This window comes from Electrona antarctica, assembly GCF_951216825.1.
Source record: "Electrona antarctica genome assembly, chromosome: 22".
Lineage (NCBI taxonomy): Eukaryota > Metazoa > Chordata > Actinopteri > Myctophiformes > Myctophidae > Electrona > Electrona antarctica.
The window spans coordinates 6843058-6860381 of record NC_136805.1 but is presented as its reverse complement, the minus strand read 5'-3'; the positions used below and the strand labels follow the sequence as shown (position 1 = coordinate 6860381).

Here is a 17324-nt window from a genome sequence, read left to right as displayed (position 1 = left end):
CAGTGAGCCCAGTGTCTCTGATGTCATCGACACTGGGCTCACTTCCTTCCTGGACTACAATTCCCATAATACTTTGGTGCACTGCTCCTCCGTGGATAGGGGAGGGCTGTCTTACTGAGACAACATGTAGTCCAGGAAGTAAGTGAGCCCAGTGTCCATGACATCTGAGACACTGGGCTCACTGCTACAATCTAAAATATCTAAAACCACATATTACACACATAAAGACCCCCAGGAAAGTGTTCTAAAGCTTCTAAATCATTAACATATATCTTTTTGCTAAAAGGGTGAAGTGTCCCTTTAAGTTCTGTAACATAGTTGCATTCGCTGTTCAGTCATCTGAAGTAGGCTACTATTCACATTGTAAATATATATAGCTGCAAGCAGCGATAAGGCGGGGCCAAGCAGGAAGGCACTAAGCAAGAAGAACAATATGCACAATATAAGCCATAGAAACATGGAAGATTGAACTTGAGATAAAGAAGACCATGTAATTGTGACAGGGTCAGTTTTAATTGTGTGTGTGTGTGTGTGTGTGTGTGTGTGGGGTGGTTTGAAGACTCATACGCTGAGTTAACGTTGGCATGCAGTGCCCAGATTTGAACCCACAAGGCGAGAGCTCTATCTACTGAGCTATCTGGACACAATCAGTTGTTATATTGTAAACAGCAAATTCAGTGTTTTTGATAACAATTATGTGTCTCCTAGTTTTGGACATTACTACAGTGTGTTTCTTCTTCTTCTCTTCAACTGGGATTTCAGATAATGGTCCATAGATTGTGTGTAGAACGTTTCACGCAAATTGCTCAAAAATCCAGGCACAAAATCAGGTATAAGTATTTTTCAAACTGCTTTTCTGGTCAAAGTGACAGATGTGTTCTCCATGAGTCAAGGAACATGTGGAATCAAGTGACATGACTTTTGGCCAAACGAGGCATGAGTTATGCCTGTTCAAAGGTTTCATTTAAAAAGAAAATGCTATAGCGCCCCCCCTTTGGCCAATTAAAGTAAGACTGGTTTCAGTGCTATTTGGCATGACCCTCTACCATACTGTAAAGTTTCATGAGCATATGACGTTGCATGTATGTATTATGGGCAGAAGAACTTTGACAAAACAGCAATTTTCACAAAAAAATCATGTCACAAAAAAACCCCATTTTTTTCACATTTTTTTTTACTTTTCGTGCATTTTGATCAAATATCCTGGGAGGAGGTAGATTTGAACTGTTTCTCATATAATTCAAAATGACGGGAGGAGAAGAAAAAAACTGCTTGGTCCTTTAAAAACTAAAAAACACAGGAACGACACCTCTACGCTGCATACAGTTCAACACGGCGCTCCACTGAAGTTTGGGTGTTTTCTTGGGTTCATGTCGTGACGTTCCTTCACAATAACCATTACCTTGACGCTCTCATTTCAGATGAACAGAGCAGGATAGGCCTGCGGACAGACGCGGCTCCGCCAGCGTTGCACAGAGCCCCAAGGGACCAGCAGACAGGAGCCCCAAGGGACCAGCAGACAGGAGTCCCAAGGGACCAGCAGACAGGAGCCCCAAGGGACCAGCAGACAGGAGCCCCAAGGGACCAGCAGACAGGAGCTCCAAGGGACCAGCAGACAGGAGCCCCAAGGGACCAGCAGACAGGAGCCCCAAGGGACCAGCAGACACCGCCTAAACAGCACGGCCAGAGAAGGGTGGACCGCAGCACCAATGGCGGAGGGGTTGCCATCGACACGCTGCCCGACAACCTGACCCGCGTGGTGGTGAGGGCTCATGGCAATTTATTAGCGCAGTGGTTTCCAACCAGTGGTCCTTGAGGGGGTTCCAGGTGGTCCCCAGCTAAATGATGGAGAGTTGGTAACCAAATGGACCCTTTATAGGATGAAAAAAATCACACCCGTGTGAACAGGTGTTCACTCTCTCTCTCTCTCTCTCTCATTAGCAGGCAACAGTGCAGCACTATCTCTCTCTCTCTGTTTCTGGCACAACAGCGCCCCTACTGGTACTCATGAGTCACACATGACACAAACATAGTCACACACAAACATAGGTTAACACGGACATTGCTGTTCCTTGGAGTGGTTGCACCACTCAAAAACATTGCACGGATGCACCTGGGACATATCCTCAGTGATGTATCCCATGGTCATCAGGGTTTTGGGTCTCGCAACATCATACCCGTCACTCAGGTGACCCAGCCGGGGTGATCAAGTCCCGACTTAGGTCCCAGTAGCTACCCTCGATCAGTCCCATTAGGGAAAGACCTGCAGGGCCACACAATCTGTTGCTTTGGAACTACTCTCACGGGACTGGGAGGTAGATCAATCTGGCGCGTGGAAGGACTAGGCTCTGTGGGTTGACTCCTGCCCTCCTACGTCTCACCAGATCTTTAACTCTTGCGTAAAGTCAAACCAAATGGACCCGTACGGGTCCATTTTGGTTTCATTTTACGCTCTCAAGAGTAACATTATTGTTTAATGTCTGCATTAGTTAATTTACAAGAAGTCTACACAATTAGAGAATGTAGAAGAATTGTTATTTTGATTAACGTTTGCCAACAGCATGGAATTGTGTTTCACCGATAACAATATATTCTTTCGTTTTGGGTCTGAGAGGCTAAATCTCATCAAATGGTGGTCTGTGGATCAAATGTCGAATAATAAATAACGAGTCTTGATATGAAAAAGGTTGCAAATCACTGTCTTAGCATAACCACTGTCCACCACTGTCTAAAATGTCTGTTGATACTGGCCATTTGAACCAGCAATCCGTCATTTTAATAGCTACAGTATCTTCCTTAATCAATTAGTAAGCCAAAGCTTAAGTATATCATCTCCTAGAAGAGAGCAATTTACTACCTCACATAATTCTATTTCAGCCGTGATCCCCTAACCCTCTGAAAAGGAAATCATTACAATAACGACTTCAGGGCCAAATAAGGTCATAGTCTCATGTTGTTCTACATTGCCGAAAGTGGTGAGGCTTGTTGAAGTAGAACATTCCAGGAAGCATTCCCTTTCGGCACACACACACACAAACACACACACACACACACACACACACACACACACACACACACACACACACACACAGCCCTGGCCCTGGCGCTGAACATCCATCTATAAATGCACCAAGTCTCTGTACATCTGTCATCCACGTAACTCGAGAACCGTTCGCTCCAACGCATAATATCTGGGTGGGGCATGCATTTCCAACTTGCATCGTTCCAAGTAGGCCAGTTCCCAACGTGCACTGCTGTAGACTAGAGGCCCCACGGGCACCGCTCCAGTAATATAAAGCAGATGTTCTCGTTATGATGATAATTGGCTCACGCAGACAGGTGGATTGCTTGTTTTGTATGACTTTCTATGCTTTGTGTGTGCATAAATTACATTTGTACACTGTCAGAGTTAAATTACACAGACAAATTTACAATGTGTGTGTGTGTGTGTGTGTGTGTGTCAGTGTGTGTGTGTGTGCGTGCATATATGACGAGGCTTTGTTTGTGTTATTTACAGTACCAGACTCCTCCTTCACTTGAAACAGCCAGAGTAAAATTTCCACCAAATAAATTGTGTTTCACTTCATCTCCTTACTCCCCCCACGGTGCAAATTGGAAACAGACTGCGGCCTTGTCCTGCCAACTTACAGTGTTTGTTTAAGTGTGGTTTGTGTGTGTGTGGTGTGTGCATGCATGTGCATGTCTGTGCCGCTGCGTGCGTGTTTGTGAATGACTCACTTGGCGTCGGACAGAATACTGTCCTGTGCCGCTTGCTGCTTGTGTCCGAACCCAATTTGTGAATCCCTCCACCTCTCCCCCGTCACCATGGATCTTCTCCCAACAAATCAATCAGAGATATACTCTTGGAAAAAAAGTGCAGGGGTCTATTCCCCTCTCTTCGCCTAGAGAAGACACCCCCCCTCCCACCTTCCAAATCTCAACACATGCAGGCCGGTGTTGTGGAGCCGAGATAGGATAGAAAGTGGGTCATTGGCTGTATATGGAGCAGTCGGAGAGGCAGCGAGAACACTGCATTTAACTGCTCCACTTTCTCAGCCCACACCTAAACCCCAGCACCATTGCTCTCTGTCACCTTCACGCGCACCGTGCATTAATAATGCCATCAAGATCGCAGATCTGTTGTGAAGAACGCCAGGCCGAGAGATAGTGTGCGCCATCATGCCTAAACAGCTCCCCCAGGTGGTACGTGCTGTGGAGCACATATACAGTCAATGAAGTGCTCAATGTCATGTTGTGCCACCAATCTTGTCCTGTTGCCTCCCTCTCCTGATGGAGAGGCATCATTGCAACAAGGTCTGATTGAACTGCAACAAAGATGATGGCGCATCTGTATATCCGGCTTCAAATAACTGTCAACTGACATTGTCAGCCAGTAGGTGTCCTCCTAACCGAAACCAGGGTTGAAATCAGTGTTGCCATGTCTGCTTATTATAAGGGACTTTGGGCTTTGTTGTACAGAAAAGTTGCTTGTAAATATTGGTAGTTGCAGATTTTTTGGGCTCGTTTCTAAAGTGTAGTTGCTTATATTTGGGCTTGTTTCCTAATGTTGTTTAAACCAGTGATTCTCACATATTTTGTGCCAGGAACCCCATACAAGATGTGTGTTGAACTTGTTAATACAATGTTTCAAAGAATATTCCAGATTGTGTCACATTTTCTTTCCATGATTGTTTTGAAAATAGCAGATCTACAAGCTCACAATGCGTCGCAATTGTGAGCTTGGAGATGGGCTATTTTCAAATAGCCTACCGGTAATCAGGCTTCTTTTGGGCTTGTTTTCATGGACCTGGTTGCTTATTTCTCTCACACAATCTGGCAACACTGGTTGAAATTTCTCAATGGAAGAGTAGGGAGACCAACATACTGTACTCTATACCATACATATAATGTAGCATCTCGTTCATTAAATTAAGCACTGGATTGCAGCTGAATCATGGCTATCACAAAGACATATCACCCAATCACATTAGGTTTAATACTGTAGGTTAATAGGCTGACCAAAACATATTATTGAAACCACAAATGATCAAAGCAACAGATATTGCTGAAGTGAACTAAACTGTACCTGATCAAAAAAGAAAAAGAAAAACAACACCAGCGCAAAACCATTTACTGTAGTGCTGTAGGTCAGTTTCTACCCTAACGAGAGGTGGTGGAAAGTAACTAAGTACATGTACTCAAGTACTGTATTTTTTTTACTTTACTTACTTTACAATTTTCATTATTTTTACTTTACTCTCATTAGCCATTTCAGCCCTATTGGCTATATTAGATTAGATTCAATTTATTGTCACTGTACAGAGTATACAAATACTTAGACAGCGAAATGGAAGGTGTACAAAGAGTACTGAGCCGCTGCAACATGAGTCGCGCCGCCACTGACTTCTCTTTACATCAGGCGACCGCCCACTTCAAGAGAATGAATGAAATGATGTCTTCTTTTATATTGAAAATAGCCAATCTGCGAGCTTGTAGATCTGCCATTCTCAAAATATTTTCATTTATTCCCGAAAACCCGTGAAATGGGACATTCCGTGTACTTTTACTTTTTGTACTTTAAATACGTTTTGATGCCAATACTTTCACTCAAGTGCATTTTGAATACCCAGAATAACAGCGTATTTCTACATTCTGGAATTGATACATTTACTTAGAAAGTAAAATATCTCCGTAGTACTTCTTCCAGCTCTGCCATGACTAACGCCTTCCCTCCATCTGACAGGAGGACTCTAAAGAGTACTACAGATGGCAGAGTTTTGGTCCAACGGACAGACGAACAGAGGACCTGTGGGTAGACCTGAGCACGCTGCAGCACGGCCAAGTCAGAGTCCACGCCATACTGTCCAACAACCACCGCCAGGCAGCGGTGAGATGAGCCCACGCACGCACACACGCACGCACGCACGCACACACGCGCACGCACGCACGCACGCAGGTTTTCACATTGTTGGGCATTAAGGGGCGCCTAGTCTCGCATGGCCAGATTGCCGCCTCCCACAATTTTCAAATGCTTCCGGTCATACAGAAAGGAATTTATTCACAGAAGGAAGAGAGGCCGTTGACATCATGGATGGTACGCCATGACACTTTCATGGACACTTTCACGGCTGGACCAGCTCATGAACACACATTATTTCTGAAGTCCTTTGTCATATAAATCGGTTCAGGAATATAAAAGAAGACATTTCACAGGTTGTTTTCTAATCACTTGCTTTTCGATGTGCACAGTAGTAGACGGTACATCATTTTATTTGAGGATCTAAACAACGGCAGGTATCGTTTCTGTCTCAGAGGTATCACAAGATTTGGCTGCCAGACAGGAAACGGTGGACAGTCTCGCAATACTTGGTACATTCAGAAACGTATTTTGTGCTCTTGTCTTTAGTTACCTCTATAAAATGACAGAGTGAAATCGAAAAGCAACACAGCAGACAATAATGTGTTATTATGTCTTCTATTATTTTCCAGAAGTGATTACTTTACAACGGTCTCAGTCATTCAGAAGTTTGTTCATGTACTGGTCACTGGGCTCTCATTGACTCCAAAGCATTCCACCGAACTTTGTAGTTTGGCCCCCATGGTGTGACGAATCTGCTGTCTGGAATTGCATGATAGCGAAAATGACGTCGGTGTATTTATTTGTACTTATTTTTCATATACCTTGTCATACGGTCTGGAGCACGGAAGCTCAAGGAAATAATTAAGCGGGGAAGCGGATGCCCCACCTCCCCCACAGCCCGTGTCATCCCAAAGTGATTGGCCAGTAGCCCCGTTGAGTGGCAGTCGGGGTAAACGCTCACTCCAAAACATGATTTACGATCCTGTGCCTATCGGGACGCAGCTTGAACGACGCCGAATCGTCTCCATCGAACATCGCAATGCTCGGCACTGCGAAATGTAAAGATGTTTATGTGAATGGAAATGTTGAACAGATGCCAGCTTCCTGTCTCGGATTTCAGGAGGTGTAGTTCCAGACTCTATATTAGCATTAGGAGATTGTGGAATAGTTGTCTGGCTATGCTAGACTAGCGGGCGCCAGGGGGTTCAAAGGGAAAAGAGAGGCAAATGATGAAAAACAATTACATATATATAGTACAGTACGCACGCACGCACGCACGCACGCACGCACGCACGCACGCACGCACGCACACGCACGCACACGCACACGCACACGCACACGCACACGCACACACACACACACACACACGTGTAGTATAGGCTTAATGTATTCTTTGTCATATGGCAGTGGTGCTGCTATACCTAATATGCCTGACTGGCATGGGCACTGTAGCACAACAAAGTATGAATTACTAGGCTCAAGATGTTCTTGTGTACTAGTATACAAGTCTATTCATACACGTCTATTCATACTCTATTCATATACTAGATATCCCGTTTATTGGCACACTGACTGAGTAATATTGTATATGCTCTCTGGACTCGTTCTGGCTTCATTCTACTGCTGCTGTATATACAGCCTGTACCGACTGTATGTATCACATCCCTGGTGGCTGTATTGAGCCGGGATCCCCTCGGGGGGGTCGATAACACTTAATCTTTTCTCTTCCTTTGTAGCGGGTGGCACTTTCATTTGATTTCCCTTTCTATGGACACTACCTGAGACAGATCACCATAGCAACTGGTGGTAAGCATAACCTATGTCTATTAATGCAACAGGCCAGATTTGAACAAACCATGTTTCCCTTAAGTACAGGGGGGAGACTTGCAAATTGCATGGGCGCATTTTTTGAGTGGAAACCATCGATAGGGTGCAGGCAGCCACTCACTCGACAGCAGACCTGACCACTGACTACTTACACACTGAGGAAGGCTTGATGCCCCCGAAACGCTTGATTGATTGATTGAAATATGTATTAACAGGTTGCAGAATTACAGTACATTTCAAGCACAAACTCAATACAAAGGCTGTTAACTGTGAGTGGACGACCCAATTAAGCATTACACTTGTTTACAAGAGGGTCCACCATGTTCAATTCATCAAAACATTTAGAGACGTACAAATAGACACTTCTATATAGACAAAGAACAGAACAGGAATTCATCATAAAAGAACAGGAATTCATCATAATTCATCATAACTTCTGATACAAAGTATCAGAAGTTTTTTTCCCTTTTAAACTGGGAGTCTTGACCGAGTAGGCGAGATGGTCCCCTTTGAGGGGGCGTCAAGGCACAAGTACTGTAGTAAGCGGACATTTGCAGAAATAGCAGTTCTACAAGCTCACAACATTGATTTTGGATATTTCTTTGTTAAGTGATTTGGTGTTGAAGGAAAGGAGGTGACCAAGTATAGACCCCTGGGAGACCCTGGTCAACAACGAACATACATGCATTTCAGTAGTTTATCTTTTTAAGTAGTTATCTTTCTCTCATCACCACTGCGACAAGATGCGTTAAGGCTCATACATAGTCTAGATTTACGGTGGTTAGGTGACCACCGAACTACAACATGACGTCACGAGCCGCGGTGAAGAGCAAACCACCGCCACCACTCCAGCCCGTCTCTCTGTTTTTACTCACCACCGCTCAATGTTATTTCAACTCCGGTGGTCAGCTCACCACCTGAGCGGTGGTCACCTCACCACCGAAAATCCAGACTATGAATAGGCCTTTAGTCTCACCTGAATGGCAGAGTTCCAGGATTTTGACATTGATATTGAGGGTCTGAACGATTCCCTGAGGTATCATCTTCTGAAGTCCACAGATCACTTCCCAGCAGGCTCACATCCAGCTGAAATGAAATGAAAGTGAGAAATGATTAGTGCTGGAGCAACAAAATGGGTTCATAACGGCTCAACTGGTCCAGGTGTTTTATGGATCTCCTTCACTGCAATGCCAGACATAACGATGGCAATGAAACAGAACAACGTCAAGACTTTCGTTTTTGCTACCAGGTGTGATTTTGATATTTTGAACCTTTGATCCTGACCTTTCTTAGGGTTCATCTTTACGGGGGAGATTACCCATCGCATGCTGACTGCTACACAGTACATCGCTCCTCTCATGGCTAACTTTGATCCCAGCTTCTCCACAAACTCAACAGTGAGGTACATGGACAATGGTGAGTGGTTTTTCAATTTAAGTTTTTGATGATTAATTGTCATACAAATAAATAATTGCCATTCATGAATTAATTGTGCTTTTCCATTGAATATTGGAAGATAAAAATTACCGATGTAATACTTTATTAGACAAAAATGGTACAGTCAAATAATTTACTAAAACAAAATAGGCCATATTTATTCATTTTAAATAAATAATACAAATAGTCGATACAGTCTCACAACATATTGCATCGCGATGTGGAAGTGTCTAATAACACTATATAAGCTTCTTCTATTTCCACTATTTTGGAAAATAATATTTGGGAAAATAAATGTTTCAACATTTAATACAATTGACTGTGATTGTGCAAAAATAATTGTAATTATTTCGATAATTATGATTAGGTGATTATGTAACAATTGTTTGACCTCTGCCCTATTGTCTTAGGTAATCTGTTTGTGGTACAATGGGACAAGGTGCGATTGCAGGGCAGGGAGGCCGAAGGACCATTTACATTCCAGGCTGCCCTACATAGCAATGGGACCATTGTTTTCAACTACAGAGTTGTGAGTTAAGAGTTTTATTGTCATTCGAACAAATGAGACCACTTTCGACTGGAAAACATTTCTCTCAGGGTCATGGCTTTGTACAAACACCAAACATACAGTGCATACTATAGCTATTGCCTGAAGTACTGTACAAGACCATAATCTTACAGACAGAATAATAATAATAATAATAAAACTTATTTGTATAGCACCTTTCATGACATGAAATGCAGCTCAAAGTGCTTTACAGAGCAATGGAGAAAAAAAAGAAAAGCAAGGCAGCATAAACATTAATGCAATACAGTGAGGACATGAATAACAAAAAAAATTAAAAGATCAATTAAAAGCAAGAGTGTAGAAGTGGTTCTTGAGCTGCGCTTTAAAAATGTCTACAGAGGCTGCCTGTCGAAGGTACAGTGGGAGTTTGTTCCACGCCGTCGGCCCGTAGAAGCAAAACGCTGCTTCCCCGTATTTTTTAGTTGCCATTTTTTTAAGGCAAAGCGAGCAGGCCAGCAGTGGAAGACCTTAGGGGGGCGGTTTGGGACATATTTAGGCAGGCAGTCATGTAGGTAGGAAGGTGCGAGACCATTGAGAGAAAGAAAATGGAGTCCGTCTTCAGGTGAAATTGCTCAGTCATGTTCAAACAACCGTTCTGACAGGTACCGTTACCAGTGGAGAAGATCAACTCCACTGAGCATCCAGTCAAGGTGGGACTGTCCGATGCCTTCATGGCCCTCATCCCGTCTTCCTCACAGTCCTCAGGTCAGTTTTCTAAATCACCGGTTCTCAAGGTAGGGTCCCGGGACCCTACAGGGGTCCTTGAGGGGCTCCAGGGGATCCCCAGCAAAACGAGTAACAGTTTAACCCATTTTGGGGCGGGAACCCCTTTTGGTGATTTAAACATTATGTTATAATTTAGCTATTGAAAAATAGCAGGTCTACAAGCTCATAGCGCGCCACCGAGTGGCGCGCTACGAGCTTGTAGGTCTGCTATTTTTGAAAATTCGTAAAAATGTGGCGCAAATTTTTGAATATATATTCTTTCAAAATGGGTTAAACCCCGTTTTATTTTATCCGGAAATAGCAGATCTACAAGCTCACAAATTTTCACAAAAATTTTGACAAACTTACAAAGGCACAAAATCTTTTCGAATGGGGGGGGGGGGGGGGGGGGGTCCATGGCCAAAAACATTTCAATTTGGGTGTCTTTGACATGAAACTGTTTGAGAACCACTGCTCTACAAGCTCATATATTTATGCTCTGCTCACTTTACGTATGCAAATAAATATGCCCATTTCAAACAATGCAACCGGTCCGTCACTGCTGCTCACTACTATTCATACCTACTGTACTTCCATGCGTCCTTTATGTAGGCATGAATATTAAGCAATAAATCCACTGCTAGAGGGCAGTTCAGAGTCAAAGGCTTTCTGACGACAAACATGTTGATGGTCGATTAGGTTGTAATACTATATCTGTTCTGTAATAACTCAATGTCCCCGTGAGTGGGTGAGGTGACATCACATACCAACTCGTACAACCTAAGTCTTGCTTCAAGTGATCGTGTAGCTACACTGCCCACCAAATTTAGGTGCTCCATTTCATCTGTATCCAAAGCTTTCCAAAGCTTTCAGAAAACCTGTACAAATACAGATTAAATGAAAGCAAAGTATGGACAAAAGATTCCATCTGTATACACATAGAATATTGAGGAGCCATAAACCAACATACCTTTGTTATTTTTTGAGTGGTGTAAACCACTCCTACAACTGGCTTTGTTAGTTTACGTGTCTGTTCGTACCAAAAAATGAGCATGGTTGCTATGGTCACCCAGTTCACACGGGTGTGATTTAATTACGTCAGACATTATGTCAGACCACAGCTGATCAGTCTATATAAGACCTTACACCACTCAGTTCACACGGGTGTGATTTTTTTTTAAATAATGAGAAAACGTAAACATTTACTTTATCTGCAAACAAGAACTTGTAATAAACAATGACCCTGTCCACAGCACTGTGTGCCAGCCAGGTGTTGTAATCATTCCCGTCTGTGGTCCTGTGAACAAAAGTCCAAAAACCAATGCAAACGTTTGGGTTCAAAAGGTCAAATCTCAAGGTCCCGTTCAAGGTGGTCAAAATTCAGAATGGATGGCCAGATTTTCAAGAAACCTGCTGGGAATCATAATGTAGGCCACCCACTAACCCAGAGTAAACATGTGGGTTGACATGGTTGAAGGTCACGGTCACAATCAAGGTTAAGGACAGAATTACATAATCAGTACTGATAAAATAATCCCAGACAAAGAACATCGTCGTCAGTTCATCATAGAGGGAAAGGGAGGTGGAGATGTTGGTGCAGGCAGGATTTGCACTCCCAGGTGTATTGATATTGTAATAAGCCCACTACAAAATTCAAAACCTGGCAGAAGACAATCTTGACCTTGAGGAACAGCATAGCCACACAAAACGTATACCAACCATATACATTTTTCTGTTGACAGACGCAAGACGACGTACCATCTACGAGTATCATCGTGTTGAGATCGACACAACAAGGATCGGTAACAGATCTGCCTTCGAGTTCACACCACTGCCCAGTACGTATTATGTCCATATAATGACCACTCACTCACGATACACAAAATATAACTACACAATTTCACTTCTTCCTTCACCAGTACAGATAACCTATTGCTGCTTCTCTTAGCTTGTCTTCAACACACAACGTGTGATCTCTGCCTAACATCCAACTTGACACAAGGCTGTGGCTGGTGCAACACGCTTCAACGGTAGGTCCTCGTGATGTGTATGACATCATGTGCGTCTGGCTATAGAGCGTCGCAGTCCCGCCCCCTACCAGGGCCCAGGAAATGATTCTCCGTTCATTTTCCTCATAGACATTTCAGAAAGTATTTATTTAAAGACGTTTACGCCGCGGACAAAGCCAGCTAGAGTCGTGACAAATCATGACACACAATGACACACAATTTGTTGGGCCGAACAAATAATTAGAAAGAAGAAAAAAACGGCAGGTTACAACACTTTTTTTGTTGTTTTTCTTCTTTGTAATTATTTGTTTGGTCCAAAATATTGTTTGTGTTGTCATGAGTTGTCCGCGGCATAACCGTCTTTAAATAAATACTTTTTGAAATGTCTATTTCAAAAAATGAAAAATGCATTGGGATTCATTTCCTGGGCCATGGTAGGGGGCGGGACTGCGACGCTCTATTGACCAGCTTCTTAATGAGTGGCTTTGCTCTCATCCCTTTCTTAATGAGTGGCTTTGCTCTCGTCCCTTTCTTAATGAGTGGCTTTGCTCTCGTCCCTTTCTTAATGAGTGGCTTTGCTCTCGTCCCTTTCTTAATGAGTGGCTTTGCTCTCATCCCTTTCCACCGGCGGCGCAGATGCTCTGATGGAATTGACCGGCGCAGGCAGGAGTGGCTTGATTATAACTGCCCTGAAGAGGTGAAGTAACCTACCATCAGAGCAGAGTGTGCAACAGTTAAAAGTCTAAATGTATATTTATTAGTCACTATCTTTAAAGGAGAATTCCATACTAAAAGGCTTTCTTACCTTTATTTGTAGTTGTTACATCCCCACCAAAGAGGTCCAGGTGTTATTTTGTGCAAAAGCTTCTTATTGGCTATTTCCCCTACCATAATCCCTAAATGAATTGCATTGAATGGGAATTGAATGGGGCTATGGGGTGTTGTGCTAATTCGCTTATTTCCATCACTCAAAATTATTCTTTTTTTGTATATATCCTCTCTTCATAATGTAAATAATATCCCAAGTGGCACACTTTACTACTTATTTCGATGGAAATAAGCGAATTAGCACAACACCCCATAGCCCCATTCAATTCATTGAGGGCTTATGGTAGGAGAAATAGCCAATAAGGAGTTTTTGCACAAAATAACACCTGAGCCTCTTTGGTGGGGACGTAACAACTACAAATAAAGGTAAGAAAGCCTTCTAGCATGGAATTCTCCTTTAAATTTCTTTCTTTTCCCCCCCTTTTTTTCCTCGCAGGCAAAGGGCACATGTGAGGACTACACCCAGGCAGGACCTGAGGGATCTATCGGGCCATTCAACTACTCTTCCCCGGGTCCAACACCATCCTCTGTCTTCGAGGACCACCCTGTCACTGAGGGTAAGACTGTAGACAGAGGCGTTTTTTACACAAACCCACGAACATAATGTCGCCGTCGGGGGGGGGAAACCTTGTAAGTCGGCTCCTTTTTTATTACCATTTAAAAAAATGAAAATAGCCGATCTACATGCTGCTTGTGAGCTTATATTTTCAGTAGGGCATTCATTTACAGAAAAATTAAAAGTTTAAATTATGGAGCTACAACGGTCCTGATCCACAGTGACGATAAGTCAAAGGATCAATCCAAAAAACCTCATCCAAACAAAATGTTAAAGTTACTCATGTAAGTCCAAATATTGTTCAGCTGTCTTTCATTCTGTCCAGCATACAACACTCACAATTAGGGATGGAGCTCGATAACCGATACCCGATAAAATCCGATAAAAAGCATATTGAGTACCCGTTATCAATACGTTTTGGGCTTATCAAGCCTGTTATCGAGCACGTCATGTTCAAACAATCATGGCAAGAGGCTATCAAGAAATAAATGTAATCATCCACGCTGGCACAAACATGTCGATCTAAAAGTGTAGTGAAACCTGCCAACCAGCGCTGTCCGGGTAAACAACATAACACTTTGAAGTTTAGCAGTTTCTTTAATATTATTTTATTGGTAAAAAGGTCAATTGCCTTGTTATAAATGTACTGTATTTGAAGGCCCTAGTAAAATATACTGGTTCTTTTCAGAATTTATTGTCTTCCGTCTTTCCACAAAATAATAGAAAATGCTCGATAGTGTGCTCGATAAGGACCCGGCTCGATAAGCCTGATCGATAAGGTGATCGTTATCAATAAAAATTAATGAGCTTCATCCCTATTAACTTAGGTCTAAATATATATATTTTGTGACTTTGTAGGAGTACCGTTAGTAGTGGCTTTGTAGTAGACATACTGTATGTGGATGTCCAGTACCAAATCTCATTATTACCAATAGTTGACCTTTTTCCTACTTTTTATTTGATTTGAACTTGAATGTTATGAAGGAAGCCAATGGGGCTAGAGGAGGATCGGACTGAAATTCATACCGTGGCACCGTCTATCCAGGGGATGATAACCCAACAGTCTATTGTTTTTCTTTCTGAAGGAGCGCTAAAACGGTGAAACGCACAGGTGAAGAGACCATTTTCCGCGCTGCGCCACATGATAAAGTAGTTTATAGCAAATAACATATAAAGATGTTTGAGAACCACTGTCATAATGCCATTAAATACAGTATTTAATTCGATTTTAATAATGAATCAATCAATTCTTGGTGTAGATAGAATGACTTCAGTATTATTGTGTAGGCCATTGGTTCTGAAAGTGGGGTCCGGGGACCTCAGGGGTCCTTGGGGGGGTTTCAGGGGGTCCCCAGCCAAAGTAGTTAATATAGCATTACAATCAGTTCAGCCACTTTATATGTTGGCTACCATATTCAAAAATGGCAGGAAACCTTTTCGTATTGGGATCCACTGCCAAATACATATCCATTTTGGGGTCCTTGACATGACAAAACTTTGAGAACCACTGATGTAGGCCAACTGTGAGTTCTCGTCTTTCTCTTAGACTTACAGACAGGACCTCCAAGCCCCAACGGGAGGAGTGAGAACACGGCCATCATTGCAGGCGTTGTGGCTGCCCTGGTTCTGCTCGTAGCTCTGACCCTCCTGGCTGTCTACTACATTAACACACACCCCACAGTTGCTCCGCCATTCTACCTCATGCAGGTGAAAAGAAGAACATCTCTCCACAGATTATTACTCTGATGTATTCCGTTCTAAATGTTCTAAATCTAAAGCCAAATAGACATGCATAAATGCCTGTGTCAACTTTGCACGCATGCACGTGCAAAGTTGCGTGCGTGCAAAGTGCACACACACACACACACACACACACACACACACACACACACACACACACACACACACACACACACACACACACACACACACACACACACACACACACACACACACACACACACACACACACACACACACACACACACACACACACACACACACACACCCACACACACCCCTTTTAACCACCACTGTCAATCTGGTATCCCTATTTTGTACATGTATATTATAGGCCTTAAAGGAGCATTCAGTGATTTGGGTGATTTGGAAAAAAACCCGGTCCACCCCGGTAACAAGATGTGTACATGCACACGCTCTACAGTGGGGGAAGTACAACAGACCAACAGCACGTGCACCATGGCCCGCCCCCACTCGATCATGATTGGAGGAAGGCCCCTCTCATCCTGATTGGATGAAGGCTTTGCCACCCGCCACCAAAACTGAAACTAGGGTTTTTTGACCCCAGGGGCTCACTGGGGACAGGGAGGAACTCCTTATATGGTCAGCACACTCTATAGTAGGGAGGATTATCCAAAAAAAAAGAAAAAATAAGTGATATTTGAATTAAGTGAAATCACTGAATATACCTTTAAATGGTTGAAAATACCTCTTCCTCTTCTCATAACCGAGAATGGCGTCTCTTCTGTCTCTTCTTTCACAGCGACGCACCAATAACTACTGGCCATCTATGAAGTTCCGCAACCAGGGCTGTCACTCGAGTTACGCCGAGGTCGAGCTTGGGGGTCATGAAAAGGAGGGTTTCATTGAAGCTGAGCAGTGCTGCTAAGGGGGCTGGACTTCCACCACGGCACAGATGACATGAAAGGGTACCATCTTGAGGACTGGAAAGGGATTACAAAAAAAAGGGACAAAACATGGAAGCTGAGGCGTAATTATGGCAAAGAATGCCCTTTACGCCAAACTTGGACGATGTCTACTGTAACTGCTCTTGTAGCTCTTGTTTCTCTTGCTCATTACCATCATGAAACTCTCCATGTCATCCAGCGGGATTGAGGTCAGGGCCTTACGGAGGCCCAGGAGGAAGCCGACTATACACAGTACCATGTGGGATTGTTCAGAGCCTGTCCACAACCTACCAAGGCATGGGGAGGTCAGGGAATGACGATAACTAACTAGCCTTCATACTGCAAACCAATGTACAGTTCAACTTAAACAATGTGTTTGTTTTGTTTGTTTCATGAATGAATTGTTTTATGAAATGTCTTAAAGTGAGCAATGATTGTTTTATAAAATGCTATAGCTTTGACATGCTATAACAGATATTCAACTATATAACAGATAGGAATTATAAAGATTATCAGAAACTTTTCTGCGAGAACCAGGAATATTTGTTTTGATGCATTTTAGAACCATTGTTGATAATTTCTGTTCAAACATCCTCCAATAAAAACTTGTGGTCAGTTTTTATATATACACACATAGTAAATATATGTGGTATGCTTTTATATAACAAAGTTCAAAACACAACACACAGTCCAGCAATTTTAATCAGTGCCTTCATGTCCCATGTTTTAGATTACAGTCAGGTACAGTTTAAATTGACCGTCCATGAAACCAGCTACATGGTCTATTGACAGAAATTGTCTTTCACTTTTTTCCTTGGATGAAAAACATTGTTCAAGTATAGCTGGGTCTGTAGGGGATACTCTCGGATCAGGTATTCTTTCAAGA

The 17324-nt window shown here is 42.9% G+C and overlaps 1 protein-coding gene across 1 annotated transcript in view; it reads left to right on the top strand.

The window, feature by feature from the left end:
• Positions 1–17068, top strand: part of LOC306914814 (plexin domain-containing protein 1-like) — a 29972-nt gene extending 12904 nt beyond the window's left edge. The window contains exons 2-13 of the mRNA XM_079492014.1: positions 1422–1762; positions 5744–5887; positions 7597–7666; positions 8981–9103; positions 9535–9653; positions 10295–10397; positions 12140–12235; positions 12346–12427; positions 13043–13103; positions 13671–13791; positions 15337–15497; positions 16294–17068. Coding sequence (XP_079348140.1) covers positions 1422–1762; positions 5744–5887; positions 7597–7666; positions 8981–9103; positions 9535–9653; positions 10295–10397; positions 12140–12235; positions 12346–12427; positions 13043–13103; positions 13671–13791; positions 15337–15497; positions 16294–16419 — 1547 coding nt within the window. The 3' untranslated portion in view covers positions 16420–17068. The remainder of the gene's footprint in view (positions 1–1421; positions 1763–5743; positions 5888–7596; positions 7667–8980; positions 9104–9534; positions 9654–10294; positions 10398–12139; positions 12236–12345; positions 12428–13042; positions 13104–13670; positions 13792–15336; positions 15498–16293) is intronic.
• Positions 17069–17324: the final 256 nt, after the last annotated feature.